The following is a 16,423-nucleotide window of genomic DNA, read 5'->3' as shown; positions in this document are numbered from 1 at the left end:
TCACCAAGAATCAATTACAAAAAAATCCCTCTGTTGTGATTAAACCTAATTGCAGTCGTTGGGAAAGGCATGAATGTTTTTCTAATTCTCACACCGCTTGGATCTTTTTCTGTATCTCTTACTGCCTTCTTTATTTGATGTCATTTCTCATCACTTTGTTGGGAATTTTCTTGCAATTGTTCAGGTATTTTCCGGCTGAATTCTAGCCTTGCGTCCCGCTATATTTGTCTCCCTGGTTAATTTCAAGTCCTTTCTTTCTCTCCAGTTTATAAAAATGTGTATTGAGGAGGGATTATTTGTAAATTTAAGACAAAGTAAAACGACCCCACTTCCAAAAAAATCACCAACAATCACAAAAAATAGATTAAATGTGCAAAGTCTTGTTGTGATTGGAGCAGTTGAACGGGATCCGACGGCGGACGGACTCCGAATTCAGAAGATCAACACAAACAACGGCTGCTTTGTTTTGGCGTCTGCTTCTTCTCCAGACTGAACCCAAACTTTTCCAGTCTCACTGGTAAATACATCCTGAGCAGAACCCAGAGACAGGAGAGCAACTTCTATTCAATATCCTGATATTATCCTGATACTTAGTTTCTTTTTTTTTTAATTTTATTTTGACACCAATTTCCAAATTAAAGTTTTTCTGTGTCGTTTTAAATGCACTTATCTACTATGAGAGAAGTTATTTTCTTCATTTAATTTTTAAAGACATTTCTGCAAATAATCCAGAACATTTGCAGCGATAAAGGTGAGCAAAACACACTATCGCTTTATCAATTCGTACACTGACTAGGAGGAATCCCATGTTCGGGTGAAACCACGTCCTTGTTCTGGGATGGAATTTCGAGGCTCAGGTGAGACTGGCTGAGCCCGGCCCAGCCCTGGAGTGACATCATAATCTCCTGAGATCTCCCTGATATAAAGACAAAACTCACGCACGACCACGTCCACGTTGACACCATCACGTCGTCAAACCAGGAAGCTGTACAGCATAGCGACTGCGTCTCTGCCGGATGGGCGTCGCTGTCACATTTACAGGTATGAGAGTCAAACTACAGCCACCGGGTGGCAGGATGTCCCAGCTGCCCTTCAAGGTAAACCTTCTCGCAAGATGGAGGAGAAAAAAAAACAAACAAAAACAAAAAAAAAAAAAAAGGACACGTTCAAGTCCAAGCCACTTTGCGTGAGATGGCCTGTTTGAAGCACTCGGGGTCGACGTTGCCGCGGGGCCGCAGTGCCCTCTCCAGGCTAACTAGCACGTCGCGGTGACTCTCCCGGATGTTGACGGGATACTTGGCCCGCAGCAGCTCGTAGGCGGCAATGAGCCTCATGTTCTGCTTCACCATGAGGTACTGGATGACGCAGGTGGGCGCCAGCGAGAAGCCGTCACGGCAGTGAACCAGGACGCGCTTCCTCTTCTCGGTGGAGGCGTCGATGCAGTCGTTGATGTCCTCGAAGCAGTGCTGCTTTAGTGCCGGACCGTCGCCGGGGGCGTCCGCCGCAGCGCCAATGTCCACTTTGAGGCGGGACCAGCTGTGGCGGGCACTGCGGGAGCAGGTGCAGGGGATGAGGCTGAGGGAGGGGCCGGGCTCGCCAGGGGTGCCGCTCATGTCGATGATGCTGTCAATGTTGTTGCGACACAGGGTTTGGCCGTTGTAGGCGGCGTTCAGGTTGCCCACGTAGATGTAGTTGGTCACCTTGGAGATGACGGGCTCTGAGTAGCGGAAGTGCTGTGGTCCGCCGGCTCTGGCCTCAGGGGCATCGGGGACACGGGCGCCTGCCGGCCCCGTGGCAGCTCGCCGGCTGTAGTTGCGCAGCTTCTTAGAACCTGAGCGGGAAGGAGGGTTGGAGTCCGACTCAGAGCTGCTGTTCCAGGGAGGAGAGAAGAGGAAGAAGCGGCTGGAGGACTTGCCCTTTTGGAGGTTCTCCACGGGGCTGGACAGCCCCGAGCTGGACGGAGAGGCACAGAAAAGTGAGGCCCGCTCCAGGGAGCCGGTGCTGCTGGCGGCTCCTGCACTGTGAGCCTGATCCATCTGTAAAGAAACAGAACATAGGACAACTTCAGTTGCTGAGGACACGTTCACACCTAGAATGGTAAAAAAATGCTAAATCTAGCTCTTTTTTTTTTCTAATTTAAAAAAAAAAAGCAGCTGAAATGTGAGGAACCTGGGCTTTCAGGTTGTTCTTCCACTCCTGCGTCTCCAGGGCCTTGAAGCGTCCGCTGCTGTCCGACGACACCGACATGCAGAGCGGCCGGTGGGCCCGGGGGGGCAGCTGGGGGGTGAGGGTGGCAGGGAGGGGACGCACGTCCACCTGCTTGTTCCGACTCATCATCAGATTTGGACACGAGCCTGGGGAGGGGAACACAAGAGGTGAAAACGTTTTATCGGGACAAATGTGAATCCTCTGGCTGGCGGAGAGAAGGATGCTGGGTCAACTCTCGGATGTCTGAGATGTCCGTCGTCGCTGATACGTCAAACCAACAGCTACAAAACAAGGACGAGTCTTAAGTGAGTAAAATACCAGACAACTACTCAGAAATCTCCTGAATTGTTACAATCTTCACCAAGAAAATTAGAAGTTAGCACCATGAGGGTGGCACAGACACTCATCCAGGCTCTCGTCTGGACTACTGCAACTCCATCCTTGCCAGTGCCCAAGCGGTGACCATTCAGAAAGCGTCCGTCCCAAATTCTCTCACACAACTCCCCTTCTTTTGTCCCTTCACTGGCTCCCGGTAGCCGCCCGCATCAAGTTTAAGACCCTGGTGCTCGTCTACCGGGCGGTGAATGAGACGGCCCCGTCTTATCTCCAGGATATGGTCGAGCCACACGTCCCTACTCGTCCCTTCCAATCTGCCACCTCTGGGCGACCGTCCACCCCATCCCTCAGAGCCCCCGGCTGCCGATCGAACCGGACTCGGCTCTTCTCTGTCTCGGCTCCTCAACGGTGGAACGAACTCCCGGGAAAGGTCAGAACAGCGGGGTCGCTGCCCCATCTTCCGCCGTGACCTGAAAACGTACCTCTTCACCAAGCACTACCCAATTAATCGCACTTAGCCCCCCCACCCAAAAAAAAGAAGAAGAAATGAATGTATGTATGGTTTTGAGATGGCTATTTGGTAGAGTGGTGACTTCTGAATAATGACTACTGGTACTTTGGATCTTCAGTTATTGAATTGCAATTTTTGTAAGTCGCCTTGGATAAAAGCGTCTGCTCAACGACTGTAATGTAATGTAATGTAAAGTGTTGCACTGATTTTCAGGGTGACTTCATGCTGACATTTTGATGATTCTTTCTAACACAGATGATGCAGTTTTCTGTTGTTTCCTGCCGCGGGGGGAGGAGGTCACCTTGCAGCAAACACCCCCGCCGTGACAGTCGAGACTCACCGCTCCTTCCATACTGCTTGCAGGACAAGGGTCCGTCCGGGATGCTCAGGTGTCGGTTCCGGTCCTCCATGTTCCGCCTCCTGCTGACAGACGCAAAGACACTCGGCTGTTCGGGCGGCGCGTCATCATCGGAGAGCCGAGCAACGCTTCACCTCCGGCGGCCGCTCGGCGCCGCATCCCCGCCCCCCGTCTTGTTCGCCGCCGGAGCTACACCTCGCTCAGTACGCGTGAGTCATGCTGCGGGGCGGGCCGTCGGTTATTTTCGGCCGGCGAGCGGGGCGGCCAACACGGCGGAGACTCTGCTAGCCTCAGCGCCGCCGCCGCCGGCTAGCATAGCTAATGCCCCGCCGGACGGAGCTCCCCCGCTGCCACCACTACGGTTCCGGCCGTTAAAATCCGAGTGGGGACCGGCGTGGAGCGGCGAGACACCCGCCGTGGGCGTGTCGATAAAAGTAGCGGAGGTAGTTTCCGCTCCTCGGCCCCAGCTAGCCGCCGAGGAGGCGCAACTCGGCGGGGAGGCTGTTTTCGACTCAACGCCGGAAACGGCGAGCACGAAGCGGAATCCACTCTCTGGCCGAACCGCAGCGCCCCCTGCCGGGCCGGAGGGAGCGCAGCCGACGCGTTCGACATCAAACATGGAAGCCAATAATGATAAGAATAAGAATACTTTATTTATCCCGAAGGGAATTTTTGTGCCAGAGTTTCAAGTAAAACATAACAATAATAAATAATTGTAGGAAATTGTATTAACAGTAAAAAAAGAGGGAGGATAAGAAATACAAATAAAGCTATAAAGTGTCAAAGTCAAGGCTATAAGGTGTTTTAAGGTCTTAAGTACAAAGATTTTGAGATTATGATCATAATCAAATTAAAATGCATCAGCAGAAATGCTTCTTTATTATCAGAATGTGGCAGCCAGTGACGTGCAGTTAGGCACTGTCGTCATCACAGTCAGATTTACAAATATATCAACCCTTCAGAGTAACTTATTCAACATTTTATTGGTAGCAGTTGACATGTTTTGTTTAAAATATTATATCAGCATTCTTTGCATGTACAAAGTGTAGCATAGAAAAAAGCACATGTAAAAAAAACGTTATTTTTTTCTTACCTTTACATATAAATGAAGTCCATGCGCCGCTCCTTCTGAGGCATCGATAACTTGCTTGTAGAAGTCCTCCGTTTCTTTCTCCAGTTTTAAAAGTCTCTCTGTCTCAATGGAAATCACTGCCAGTGAAGACGGTCGTCCTCGATCGGTCCTGTTTCAACTGTACATTTTGAGTCTTTTCAGTGCCGAGAATGACCGCTCCACCGAATGAGATCCTTCTGGGCCAAAAAGTTGAGAGGCTGCCCAGGAGATTTACATTCATCCCTCATCGTTTGTGAGCTATACAGCCCGATGAGATTGGCAAAAAATAACTGGATGGCTGCACTTGACTTGCTAACCGTGTACTGTAGCTTCCTATTGCTAATTCTATTATTCTGTAGTCGAGTAGTAAGAAGGTTCTCTGGGATCAGCGGTGCCCCCTACCGTGAGGCACCGTCACTGCGTGCCTCACTTAATGTCTCTTCGCAATTGTTTCATGATTACGAGAAACACGTTACAGTTGTTGTCGAAAAACATTCGACACATCAGCTAAACCATGGAAAGTTAGTTCATATATTAAAAGTGTTTTTTTTTAATAATGACATCCACAGACAGCAATACGGTCTCAGTGCACAGCATGCCATCACAGCTAGCAGAATCATTGCGCAATCCATAGTGGGCTCAGCTGCTTGCCGCATCACCGCAGTCTCTTCTTCAGATTTGAATAGTAAATGTGGATTTTTTTTAGCGATTTTGAAAAAAAACACCTACAAATGGTGAAGGTAAGGGGAAAATAACTTTATAGTACAAATCACAGAGTGAATAGGACCATTTAATTTATTTTTTCATTTTGCATTTTTTTCTTTCCATGATGACAGGTGAGGCCCGGGCCTCCCCTGCCTCTACTGACTGCACCTCACTGGTGGCAGCATATGTTGACTCATAGCTAAATTTAGGAATAAGTATCAAAACTGCTATTTCATTTCCTTCTTCCAGACTGCTCATTCCATACAGTAGAAAAGCATTTAAGAGACATTTAAGATTGAATTTTCCAAACATACTCCAGCTAATTGTGATTAAATTTCAATTAGAATTTGAATATTAAAATGCATTAGCAGAAAGGCTTTTTCATTTTCAGTATGTGGCTGTATATTTTGACTCATAAATAAATTGAGTAATAAGTAATCCAAACTGCATTTTCATTTTCTTCGTTTGGTCGCACATTTTATTACAAACGTATAAAGAAAACTAAAATAACACTGCCTTCTCATTTGCATGCCCCCGCAAAAAAAATGACCAAAAATAAATTTGGATTCGCAATCCCTAGCAGCACAGTGATGTCAGCGCCCAATCTTCTTCTTTAATTTGGAACACGCTCTGCTGTTTACCTGTTAGCTGATAGCCAACACTTGTTAGCATGACACTCCTTACAACGTGACACAAGTCTTACAATTTCAGAATAAGATAGAATTGCAGACAACCTCTGAATGGGATGCCAGACCTGAGGAGATTATAGAGAGCTTGGCTAAATGCTCTGCCCTTACTGTTATCAACGAAGTTGCCCTAGCTAGCCTCTTCTCAGTCCTTCAGCAACTCGGTGCAGTGGTTCCTGGAAGGGGAGGCCAGGCCATCAGCTTCCCTTTCCATGTGATCAAAATGTACCGCAATAACAGTTGATAAGGATAAAAATCTCATGAGCTACATATGCGGCCCTGTGGTTGACAGCTGATTTGTCCAGGTCAAGCGTCGTCCCCCAAACCAAGAGAATTAATGGGTGTTGATAAGGCTTCCCCCCCCTACCTCCCCAGGCTGGAATCACCAGACCTTCAGTAGCAAATTCAAGGATTCCCAGAATCCAGTTTTGATCAACCATTTGGAAACAAGAATAGAGCTGTCTGAGGAATCAGATGTGTAATTTATTTTACCTGGAGTCTGTTCATACAAAAAGGAAGTGCTGAAGTTTAAAGTCACTGTAATCTGGGGTCATATGTTGCTCTGGTCTAGGGGAGCCTCAGAAGGGCAGTTTGTTGGCGAGGGGGAGCTTCTTCTTCAGCTTGAGTGCGGTGTTGACCTGCTGGTTGGACAGCAGGCTGTGCCATTGGGGTATTGGGCGCCGCGGATTGGACAACATGTCGGCCCAGTGGCGCAGCTGGTTGCCCGAGGCATCGCAGCCCAGGTAGATCTTGCCCGTGGGGTCATTTCGGCTCATGGCGTCGTGGTCCCACACCGAGATCACCAGGTTCACCCTCTGAGGACACGAGCGGGCCCACCGTCACAATTACACATCCGTGTTCATCAGGCCTACCTCATCCGTCACACACACCTGGATTTGTTCAAACGAGACGTCAAAGGTGAAGGATTCGTTGTAATAGGGGTTCAGCGTCTTCTTTTTGACCGAGGTCTTCTTCTTCTTCCACTTCCTCTTGTCCAGGGCCAGCTGCACCTTCACATAAGGATCTATGGGAGGCAAATAATCCTTTAGTTTCTCAAGATCTTTTGGGAAAATCAGCGATCTTCATCCATACTCTGTGGAAAACCCTGATTGGCTCAGGACACAGAAGTAACAAGTCGGGTTCTTTTGAGTTCTGTGCAGTTTCCATGGTCCAGAACCCATCCTCTCTTCACTTGTCCAACACTTGTTGTGTCAAATTCTGCATACACGCATATATTCTTTATACAAGACCAACATGGGGGAACGTCGAGGTGCGTTTGCAACGTGTTAAGCCTCAGTATAATCAAATGTGTTACAGACGTCAATATACAATCTTATCAAAGTATGGTAAAGGCCTCAGCATAATCAGGAGTGTGAGAGAGGCATCAATGTACAATCTAATCAAAGTGTGGTAAGGCCAAGTGTTAGAGGGGCCTCATTATACAACCGTCCCTTCCAAGCACAACAGCCTAAGAGGGTATATATGTGCGAACAGCCCCATCCCAAAAAACATACCCAAACAGAAAATGACTATGGTAAACATAAGAGTCAGAAAGGTCCGAGTGAGAGGTCGGTCAAAAAAGATAGGCGCCAATGTAACGATAATCCTGAGCCATTTGGTGGGTTAATAGGACGAAAGCTGAACTTCGATCTCCATTAAAAATCGGGGTTACCTGTGACTTGGGAGAAGATGGGAAGATAACGACACCAATAAAAACGAGTGAGGCATAAGCAAAGCTGGGCAAAAGGGGACAAACTTGTGTTATGTGAAAATTGCGTACAAGTCTATAACTTTTGGGATAGAAAAAGGGATGGTTCAATGTGAAAAATCAGTTGTTTGGCGGAATGACTCGGGCTTTGTATTCTCTCACAAAGAAATGAAGCTTTCCGATTCTCAGCTTCTGCTTGGACACCGGGATTCATTGGACTCTGCGTTTTCATCTCTCTCTCTCTCCAAAGACAAAACTCTTTCATAACTTAAAAAACTTCCTTTGTCTTGGAGAAAGAAAGTGTCCTGAGGAACACTTTCAGGTGTTAGTGCTGTGCCATAAAGATGAGGGCCTGACCAAGTCCACAGCCGCGAACCCACAGTCAGAACTGAGGACAACTCTGGGGTGAAGGAAACATCTCACCTTTAAACCTCTAAACCAGTTAACTAAAGATTAACCAGCTGGACGGCAGCTAAAGATGCTCCCTGGGTTACCTGAGGCCCCGCCGACATCCATGCTCTTCAGGTTCTTGGCCTCCAGAATGACCACGGTCAGTTTGCCGGAGGCGGGGACATATTGCAGGGAGAAGCAGATCTCGCCCAGGTTCTCCTCCTGCGGAGAAGACGACTGCTTAGACACACAACCCCTGTTGACTCAGAAGTACAAATAAGGCAGATTTTCAAGCCATCGTCTTTCTGATTGGCAGTCCAGGACTGAAGGAAGGCTCCGGGAACCTCAAACTTGCTGGGCTCGTCTAGGTCCCGCCATTCTTCAATCACGTGGTTCCAGTCAACAGAGGCAAGCTGCAGCCGGATCTCGCCGATGATGTCGTGCTTGGTGAACCGGTTGAAGTCGAACACCTGCATCACCACCGTCGACTTCATCAGCGACGCCTTCACCATCTGTGGAGAAATCGGAAGGGCGGTTGGGTTAGTCCTGCACACAGGTTGTCATGGAAACCACAAGAGGGCCAATGAAACACAGAAATTATCAATGGCCAAGGAAAGAATTTTTCTGATTCAACTAAACAAGAAACAAGATACACAAATTGAAGCTCCAGAAAACACAGAACTTGATGAATATTTGTGTTTAATATGTTCCAGTTAGAACGTAGCATGTAGCGGTGTGGAACTCCACCCTAAAATGTCGCAGGCTAACAGAGAGCCCAGCAAACATAGCAAACACAAGTCTGATAATCCAACATCTGCGTTAACAATTTTGTGTGTGTCTCTGTGTACATTTGTGTGAGTATGTATGTATGTGTCTGCATTATCTGGCAGCTGGATACCTCAAAGTTGCAAATTTTATGCCAACATTTGGTATCAGTAACAGTTCGAGGCTAGCTTTAGTCAGTCCCGTCTCCATGGCGCCGTAGACTTTCTGGTACCTGGAAGTTGAAGTGTTCATTGAAGATGGGGTTCAGCGTATTTTTCAGCACTTTGGTCTCGCAGGTCTTGGACTTGTCAGGACAGACATAGACCCTGACGTAAGGGTCAGAGCCTCCTCCCAGGTCCATGGCCTTCAAGCTGCTGGCCTGTTTGATCCCCACCTTCAGCTACACCACAAAAAAGTTCCTTCAGGACAGAACCTCACTGTTCTGACAATTTTAAACATCACTGTTTCCGTATACCAAGACTGCATTTCCAAAAATATCTGGTAATTTAATATTCAGATATTCTTACTTTATTCTGATAAATTTGATGCTTCAATCTTATAACACTGGAGCACCTTTTGTAGATATGATTTTCGACCAAGATGTTCCCTTGTGACAAACATGCTTCTGTATCTAAAACTCCAGCTTTGTTGTAAGAACCTGCAAAGGTCTGGGATGTTGGGGGCCACCGTCAAACTTTTGTGACTCACCTCATGCAGAGCAGCATCAAACTCCAATGAATACAGCAGTTTCCCTCTTGCCTGCTTGGTAGCACCGTAATCCACGTCCGCCACGTCGGGCTGAACCTGTTCTTATATGACAGTGAGGGTTAATGTCAGCGGAGAGCACCCGCTGACTGACAAGCAGAAATAAATGGGTTAAAAGTAAAGCCAGAGGGCGCTCTCCCTCTTGGGTGCGCTGCTGCTCACCAGAGCGGTGGTTGTTTTGCCGTTGACACCCTTCACATTGACCTGTGCCTCCTTCATCTGCTTCTTCTTCTTCCCTTTGCAACAACACTTGACGCAGATGCACAGACAGCAGAGCAGTAGCAGCAGAACTCCGGCCACCAGGAGGCAGTAGATGGCCCAGCGGGGCACTGAGACACAAACGTAACTCGTTTACTTTTAAAACACACAAGGACATTTCAATAAACCTCTCTCATGCACCTTTTATTTAATTTCCCCTCACAGGCCTCCTGCTGCCCCTCACTCGATTTCACACTCACGGGGAATCTTGTCGAGAATGCCGTTGACGAAGTCCTCGGCAGCGACAACCAAGGGGTCGACGGTGGAGTTGGTGGCGGCCATGATGGTGGTGGGTGTATGGGTGACGGAGTCCATCTTTGTGGGCGGGTGAGAGGTGTTTGCTGGTTTCTGGATGATCGGCATGGTGAAGGGGGACAAGTCTGGAAGAGGAGGAAGGAAAGGTGTCAAGCTGTCAGATGTTATTCCACGTCTGACAAGTTGGGGGAGGTCGCATCGAAATACTCTTCCCTCTGATTTCTTTGACACACTCAAGCACGGCTCGTGGTTCATGACAGTGTTCCTTTTTCGCTTCCAGTCACCATTTTCAAATATTCCAAAATGCAGGCGGTGACATTTTGAAAACGAGCACAGTACACAATAGAAGTAGGAAACTAGAATGCTGTAGTACACATAACAGGCCAGACGTTAACACTGTTATTTTGTGGCAAACTAAAACTAACACACTCATGTGTAAGGACTTCATTTCTGGCCGCAATAACAAACATGGGAACTATAACAAGTGCAAACAAACAATAGAGACTAATCAATGGTGAATAAGTAAAAAAAAAAGTCAAGTACAGTGGAACCCTGACTTATGAGTGACTAAACCAAGAGTTATTCGATATACAAGCCGTTGCTCAGTCAATATTATGCCTTGTGATACAAGCTGAGATCTATGTTACAAGAAATGGGATAAGCGTTTGACACCGACGTGGCTGCCGCTGTCCATGAAGTGGCATTTGAAAAGAGTCAGATGTGTCATTTTATATATTATTTTTACTTTATAAAAAATATATGTATGTATACACACACATTTATACACGTTTGTGTGTGTGTATATATATATATATATATATATGTATATATGTATATATGTTTTTTGCTAATATGTTATTAAATGTGTTATTTCCAAAAGTGTATCATCTTGTTTTTTGACCTTTTAGAAAGCAATAAGACTGAGGTCCCACAGGATGAGTAATCTTCAACAAATATTGTTCCATTGTTTCAGATAACATATTCCTTTATTCCTCAGCAGCTGAGGAAACACATTCGTTTTTTTTTTTGATAAAAACCATTGAACTATGAACTGTTAATGTATTCACCAACTAAAAAGCATAAAAATGAGAAAAAAAGTTTCAAGAAGAAAGCAAATAATTTTCCAAACAATGTATTACAAAATGTGTGTTAAGAAGATGCTCGATATTGCAGATGTGTGTTAAAAACCCTTAGCTTGACCTTTAAGTGGATATTTAAAGCTCTATTTGTTAAGGTCCCACTAAGCTCTCGGCCCTGGACGGAGCTGTCAATCAAACAAAGACTTTCAGGCAACGAGACTCCGCCATCAACAAACAGCCAACACTCCACCTGATACTAACCAGACCCACAGAACGTGTGTGTTTGTGTTCCAGCTAACTTGTCGTCATGGGTTACAGCAGACCTAAACGTTGAAGAACATCCTTTAAATGACGGAGCTCCCTAGGCATCACCTACCTTCTTTCAGCACTGTGTTCCATCAGCTTTGTTTCCAAACCCCATGATCTCCAGATTATTTGTTCCCTCAGCCCATCCTGCCATTAAGACATTTTCTCCACTCCACATTCTCTAAAAAACATGTTCTCATGTTCAGTTTGGGCTATTCATTTTGAAATTAACATTTATTTAAAATCATATCTTCATTAATTTAAAATTTTTCCAATCTTTTATCTGTTTTTTTTGTTTTTTTATTTTTGGTAGAAATATCTGACATTGTCTGAGAATTAAAAGATAATTTCCAAAAGACTTCCCACTCACAACTGCAAAACAAACACGCTCCATGAATGATAAATTGGTGATCCTTGTCAAACAATTAAGCTGATTAATAATAATTTACTCACAGCTTTGTGACGTTAACAGGGTTTACAGGGACTTGGAATCCCTGAGGTTTGTTTTCAGCTGTAGGCACCAGGCTGCTTGCAGCAGAGTGAGTGATGAGGAAGGAAGTGTCCAGAGTGGACATTCCTTCAAGAACGAAATAAAAAAGGGTTACGCCTTCACCCTCCGCCCATCCTGAATAGTTGAAGAGTTAACAAATTTGGCTAGTACAAGAGGCCAGTATCAAAGAAACTATCATCACAGGCTAGTATTCAGGGCCTAGCATTATGGGATAATAGCATTACAAGCTACTATCCAAGTATTGGAAATCGCCCACTGATTCTAGCATTACGGAGTGGTTTCAAAGGCTAACGTCATGAATTTGTAAAACACACTCGTGGAATGTTTACTGCAGGTAGCCCCAGAGCTATCGATGCATACTGGTATCATAATTCAAATTAAAATGCATTAGCAGAATGCTATTCATGATCAGGATGTGGCAGCATATTTTGACTCATAACTAAAATGATGTTTGATTGTTTATATGTTTTATATGTTTGTAGTGTAGCAAGTCACGAATGATGGGGTTTATGTTGATGCTTATTTTCTGTGTGATTTTGGGCTTTCTGAGAATGCTGTGGGTGTGGTTTGGGGTGCAATGAATTCTGTTTATTTCTTTTTACCTGGAATTGAGCTGGAAAAGATAGTTGTATTGCAGGCTTGTGTGGCGCGGCTGTTGCCAACAACAGCTACTGCCTATCAAATAGACGCTTTACGGTCACCCAGGTGTTTCCTGGGTGACGGTAAAACGCTACAATACTTTGTAAGTTCAATAAAGATTGGAAAAAAAGGAGTCCTTGGCTAGGGCAACTTCCTACTTCCTTGATAACAGGTCAGGCAGAGTATTCTGCCAAGCTCTCGATAATCTGATCAGATCTGTCACGGGTATCTGATAAAGAGGTTGTCTACAATTCTATCTGGTTCGATAATTGTAAGAGTTGCATGACAATGTAAGGAGTGCCATGCAAACAAGCATCAGCGATCAGCAAGCAGTTAAGCCACGGAGAGCATAAATTGCCCAACAAAGAAAATTGGCTGCTGACATCACTCTCCTGCACTGCTTGGGATTGCGAATCCAAATTAATTTTTAGTCACTTTTTTGTGGGACGGGACATGCAAATGAGACGGTAGTGTTCTTTTCATTTTCTTTTTAACTCTGCTCCTTAAAGAAGAAAATGAAAATGCAATTTGGACTTACTTATTACTCATTTTATTAATGAGTCAAAATATAAAGACACATGTTGAAAATGAAAAAGCATCTCTGAAAAAACATTTAATATAATCAAATTTTACAGTTCAAATAGAAACGTAATCACAGTTTGCTGGGGTATGTTTTGAAAATTCAATCTCAAATGTCTATTGCTTTTTCATTTGGTTTAAGTCACAGACTGGGAGGTCTGGAACAGGAAAAATAAAAAGGCAGTTTGGCTTACTTATTAGTCATTTTGCTTATGAGCCAAACTATTCTCCTACATTCTGAAAATGATAAAGCATTTCTGTTAATGCCTTTTAATTTGGAAATTTGACATTGAAATATGATAAAAATTTGCTGGGGAGTGTTTTGAAAATCAAATCTTAAATAACCTTTATTTTGATTAAGTCACAGAAAGAGCATTCTGGAAGATGAAAATGAAAATGCAGTTTGCATTACTCATTTTAGTAAAAATATGATACCACATTCTGAAAATGAAAAGGCATTCTACTAATAAATTAAATTGAAATTATGATAGCTATATGCTTCCATAATATTTGGACCTATGTTGACTTACAAATATCTTTCTTTCAGATGACCATTTGATCAATTTGAATGTTATTGCTATAGTTTCCCCTAAAAATATCTTCCTATACTTCTCTGTGAATGAACTTCTAATAAGATGGCTAGATCATTTCAGAAATCCTTATTTTAAAGAGAAGATTTTCTCATCTGATGAGGGATAGAAGATAATGTCTGCATAGACACCAAAAATTCACAGAGCATGGATAATGATACTGTTAAAATATGCTACATACTGAACATGAAAAACCATTTCTGTGAATGCATTTCAATTTTCAATTATGATATTTCTAATTGAAATTTGATATCAATTTGTCAGGCTATGTTTTGAAAATCAGATATAAATGTATTTTGCTTTTTAATTTAGATAAAGTCACAGAATGAGCAGCCTGGAGAGAGGAAAATAAAACTGCGGTTTGGATTATTTTTTACTCATTTTATTTATGAGTCAAACTACATTGTTACATTCTGAAACTGAAAAGGTATTATGATTTGAATTATGATACCATTATGCTTCCATGCAAAAGCTTGCTGTCTTGGGCTAATATCATCCTCTGTATTAGCCGTATCGTCGGCTTGCTTTATAGAATAGCATCATATGCTAATGTTATAAGGTAGCATGATGGCAAGTGTATGCCAAGCATCACAGGCTAACTAAGCTAGAGAATCTTTGTATCATAGCATAGCACAAAAACTAGCATCACAACATAGTCTATCCTCATAACCTAACCAATTCAAATTTATTTTATGGTGCCCAATGTTATCTTAAGGCATACATTATCGTTTAACTTGTAGAAACATTGAACAGAACCTGACACAATAAATAAGCAATTTGGTCTACTGTAAAAGGTTAATAAAAAGAATGTTAACGCTAGCTATCTGCTAGCGTTAGCTTTGACTGTTTTGAGCGAAAGACTGAGCACTGCAAAATATGCACCTTAGTCTGCCATCACTTGCATTGCTAAAACAATGTTTGGCGTTCCAGTTAAATATGTAGTGTTGTGTGTGGCGCTCATACACATCTTTATTGGACAGGTATGTTTGCTTCACTGATATGAATGTTAAGAGATGTTAGCATGTGCCAACCGAACTATCAGCTAGCGTTAGCGTGAGCTGTGTGGCGCCATCGGCGCTTGTTAGCTGACACACTCAGCGGAACTTTTAGGAGCCGGTAAAATGATCGTTTTCGGTAAAATAATAATGACGGATTATTATTTAATAATGAAAAACGGACAGGAGTTGCGCTTGACATTCGGGAAAAAAACGTCCTATCGTTAGATTTGAGAACAGCATCGGCCACTGCTCGGCCGGAAAGTAAAGGCTGAGAGGACGGACGTGGAAACAGCAACACTCGTCGAATACAATATTAACAGATGAGTTGTTAAACATACATGTGAAAAACATTAAGAAATTCATATTTTTACAATATAAAATTTATTTAGAAACATTATGCATTAACTATATAATTGGTTAATATTTTATTACTTGTTAAATGTCAATTTCCATTCATCTTGGGGCTTTTATTCTTGTAAACAAACTCATGCCCGGAGATACAGGTTTAACAGAAGTAAAATTAAAATGCTGTCGTACCTGTGAAGTAACGATGACGTCCCCTAGTTTATGTGTGCTTGTTTTTGATATAAATTTCCTTTAAATCTAATTTCTTCAAGTTTGTTCAGCCGGCTGTTTAAGGGTGTTTCCATCTCAGAGACCCCAGTCCATCTTCGTTAAGAGTTGAATCTGACCTGCAGCTGCTGCCACCCCACTGAATACACACACACACACACACACACACACACACACACACACACACACACACACACACACACACACACACACACATGCACTCCCTGTTTTACATATGCACACACTGATACCTGCCCGTGTTCAAACAGAGGTGGAGTCTGGACTAACACGCCTTGGTGAGCAAATCGAGTAAGAATTCAGGAGGAAAAACACTGTTTGAGGAACCGTCTCAATCTCAATTTCAGTTTTTCCTGGATGAAGTGATGAACGACTCATGCTCTCACACTCTTTCTTACTCCTTTTTTAAAAAAAAAAACTTGATCCAGTGGAGATTAGGACATAGTTCCCTTAGAATTCACATCATTTTTTACAAAACAGATGTGTTTAAAACTGCAAATTATTTTCTGAATTGTCAGACTCCCTTTTTCAATATTGTTTTATAAAACAAGGGGATTTATTTTAATGTAATATTAATATTTAATTCTGAAAACTAAGTGATGAATTAGAATACCAACAGGGGGTCCAGAGAGTCACTTTAAACTCATATTTGATGCTCATTAAGCTATAAAGGTCCTTTAAGTCTGGAAAGACAGCAAACAGGTAGTAAGAAAAAAAAATGAAGAAAATTAATCAAAAGTGAGAACATTTGTGATATGATTAAAACACTTGTTAAAACTTGAGTTTTACTGCAGTTACATATGCAATCACACACACAGAATCAAATTAATCACATCTATGGATTTACAATAAAATTATAATATCAGATAATGAAAAATAAAGAAATAGAAAAATGTATCTTGAAAACAAAAAGTAACATGAAAAAAGTAATAATAATGAAAAGTAAGAAAAAACAGTATTAAATTTATTAATGATGCATATTGAATTTTGAGTGCATATAGGCATTCCTCAATGTTATATTATAGCACTGCTCCTCTATCAGATATATTCCCTTTATTCTCTCAATCCGCCTAT

General features: G+C 43.2%; 2 protein-coding genes across 4 annotated transcripts; both read right to left on the bottom strand.

The window, feature by feature from the left end:
* Positions 1-583: 583 nt before the first annotated feature.
* Positions 584-3,948, bottom strand: LOC147232481 (uncharacterized). 2 transcript variants are annotated; one of them, XM_086149336.1, is made up of 4 exons: positions 3,396-3,948; positions 2,170-2,354; positions 1,916-2,036; positions 591-1,831 (listed from the first exon to the last, which is right to left on the bottom strand). In XM_086149336.1, exons 1-4 carry the CDS (start codon positions 3,463-3,465, stop codon positions 1,167-1,169), a joined length of 1,041 nt encoding a protein of 346 aa, XP_086005462.1. In that variant the 5' UTR covers positions 3,466-3,948; the 3' UTR covers positions 591-1,166. The 2 variants fall into 2 exon arrangements, with proteins under 2 accessions (XP_086005461.1, XP_086005462.1); XM_086149335.1 differs by having other exon boundaries at positions 584-2,036.
* A 1,320-nt stretch (positions 3,949-5,268) lies between these two features.
* syt8 (synaptotagmin VIII) lies at positions 5,269-15,639 on the bottom strand. 2 transcript variants are annotated; one of them, XM_086149333.1, is made up of 11 exons: positions 15,296-15,639; positions 11,895-12,018; positions 11,512-11,622; positions 10,002-10,181; positions 9,706-9,872; positions 9,487-9,582; positions 9,011-9,178; positions 8,358-8,525; positions 8,118-8,235; positions 6,806-6,939; positions 5,269-6,730 (listed from the first exon to the last, which is right to left on the bottom strand). In XM_086149333.1, the coding sequence occupies exons 4-11, from the start codon at positions 10,162-10,164 to the stop codon at positions 6,494-6,496; spliced, it is 1,251 nt and encodes a 416-aa protein (XP_086005459.1). In that variant the 5' UTR covers positions 10,165-10,181; positions 11,512-11,622; positions 11,895-12,018; positions 15,296-15,639; the 3' UTR covers positions 5,269-6,493. The 2 variants fall into 2 exon arrangements, with proteins under 2 accessions (XP_086005459.1, XP_086005458.1); XM_086149332.1 differs by lacking the exon at positions 11,512-11,622 and having other exon boundaries at positions 9,487-9,587.
* Between the last annotated feature and the right edge of the window lie 784 nt (positions 15,640-16,423).

The sequence above is a fragment of the Fistularia commersonii genome, chromosome 7 (genome assembly GCF_037954325.1).
Source record: "Fistularia commersonii isolate RoL2024-O1a breed Wild chromosome 7, RoL_Fcom_v1.0, whole genome shotgun sequence".
Taxonomy (NCBI): Eukaryota; Metazoa; Chordata; class Actinopteri; order Syngnathiformes; family Fistulariidae; genus Fistularia; species Fistularia commersonii.
Note: the sequence above shows the minus strand (reverse complement) of the source record. Positions and strands in the feature narration are given on the sequence as shown.

Coding starts and splice junctions, on each gene's coding strand:
- LOC147232481 (XM_086149335.1), bottom strand. CDS start 3,465: ATGGAGGACCGGAACCGACACCTGAGCATCCCGGACGGACCCTTGTCC. Junction 2,355..3,395: donor CAAGCAGTATGGAAGGAGCG/GTGAGTCTCGAC, acceptor TCCCCTCCCCAG/GCTCGTGTCCAAATCTGATG. Junction 2,037..2,169: donor AGAACAACCTGAAAGCCCAG/GTTCCTCACATT, acceptor GTTTCTTTACAG/ATGGATCAGGCTCACAGTGC.
- syt8 (XM_086149332.1), bottom strand. CDS start 12,016: ATGTCCACTCTGGACACTTCCTTCCTCATCACTCACTCTGCTGCAAGC. Junction 9,179..9,486: donor TTGATGCTGCTCTGCATGAG/GTGAGTCACAAA, acceptor TTTGTGGTGTAG/CTGAAGGTGGGGATCAAACA. Junction 6,731..6,805: donor TCTCGTTTGAACAAATCCAG/GTGTGTGTGACG, acceptor TCGTGTCCTCAG/AGGGTGAACCTGGTGATCTC.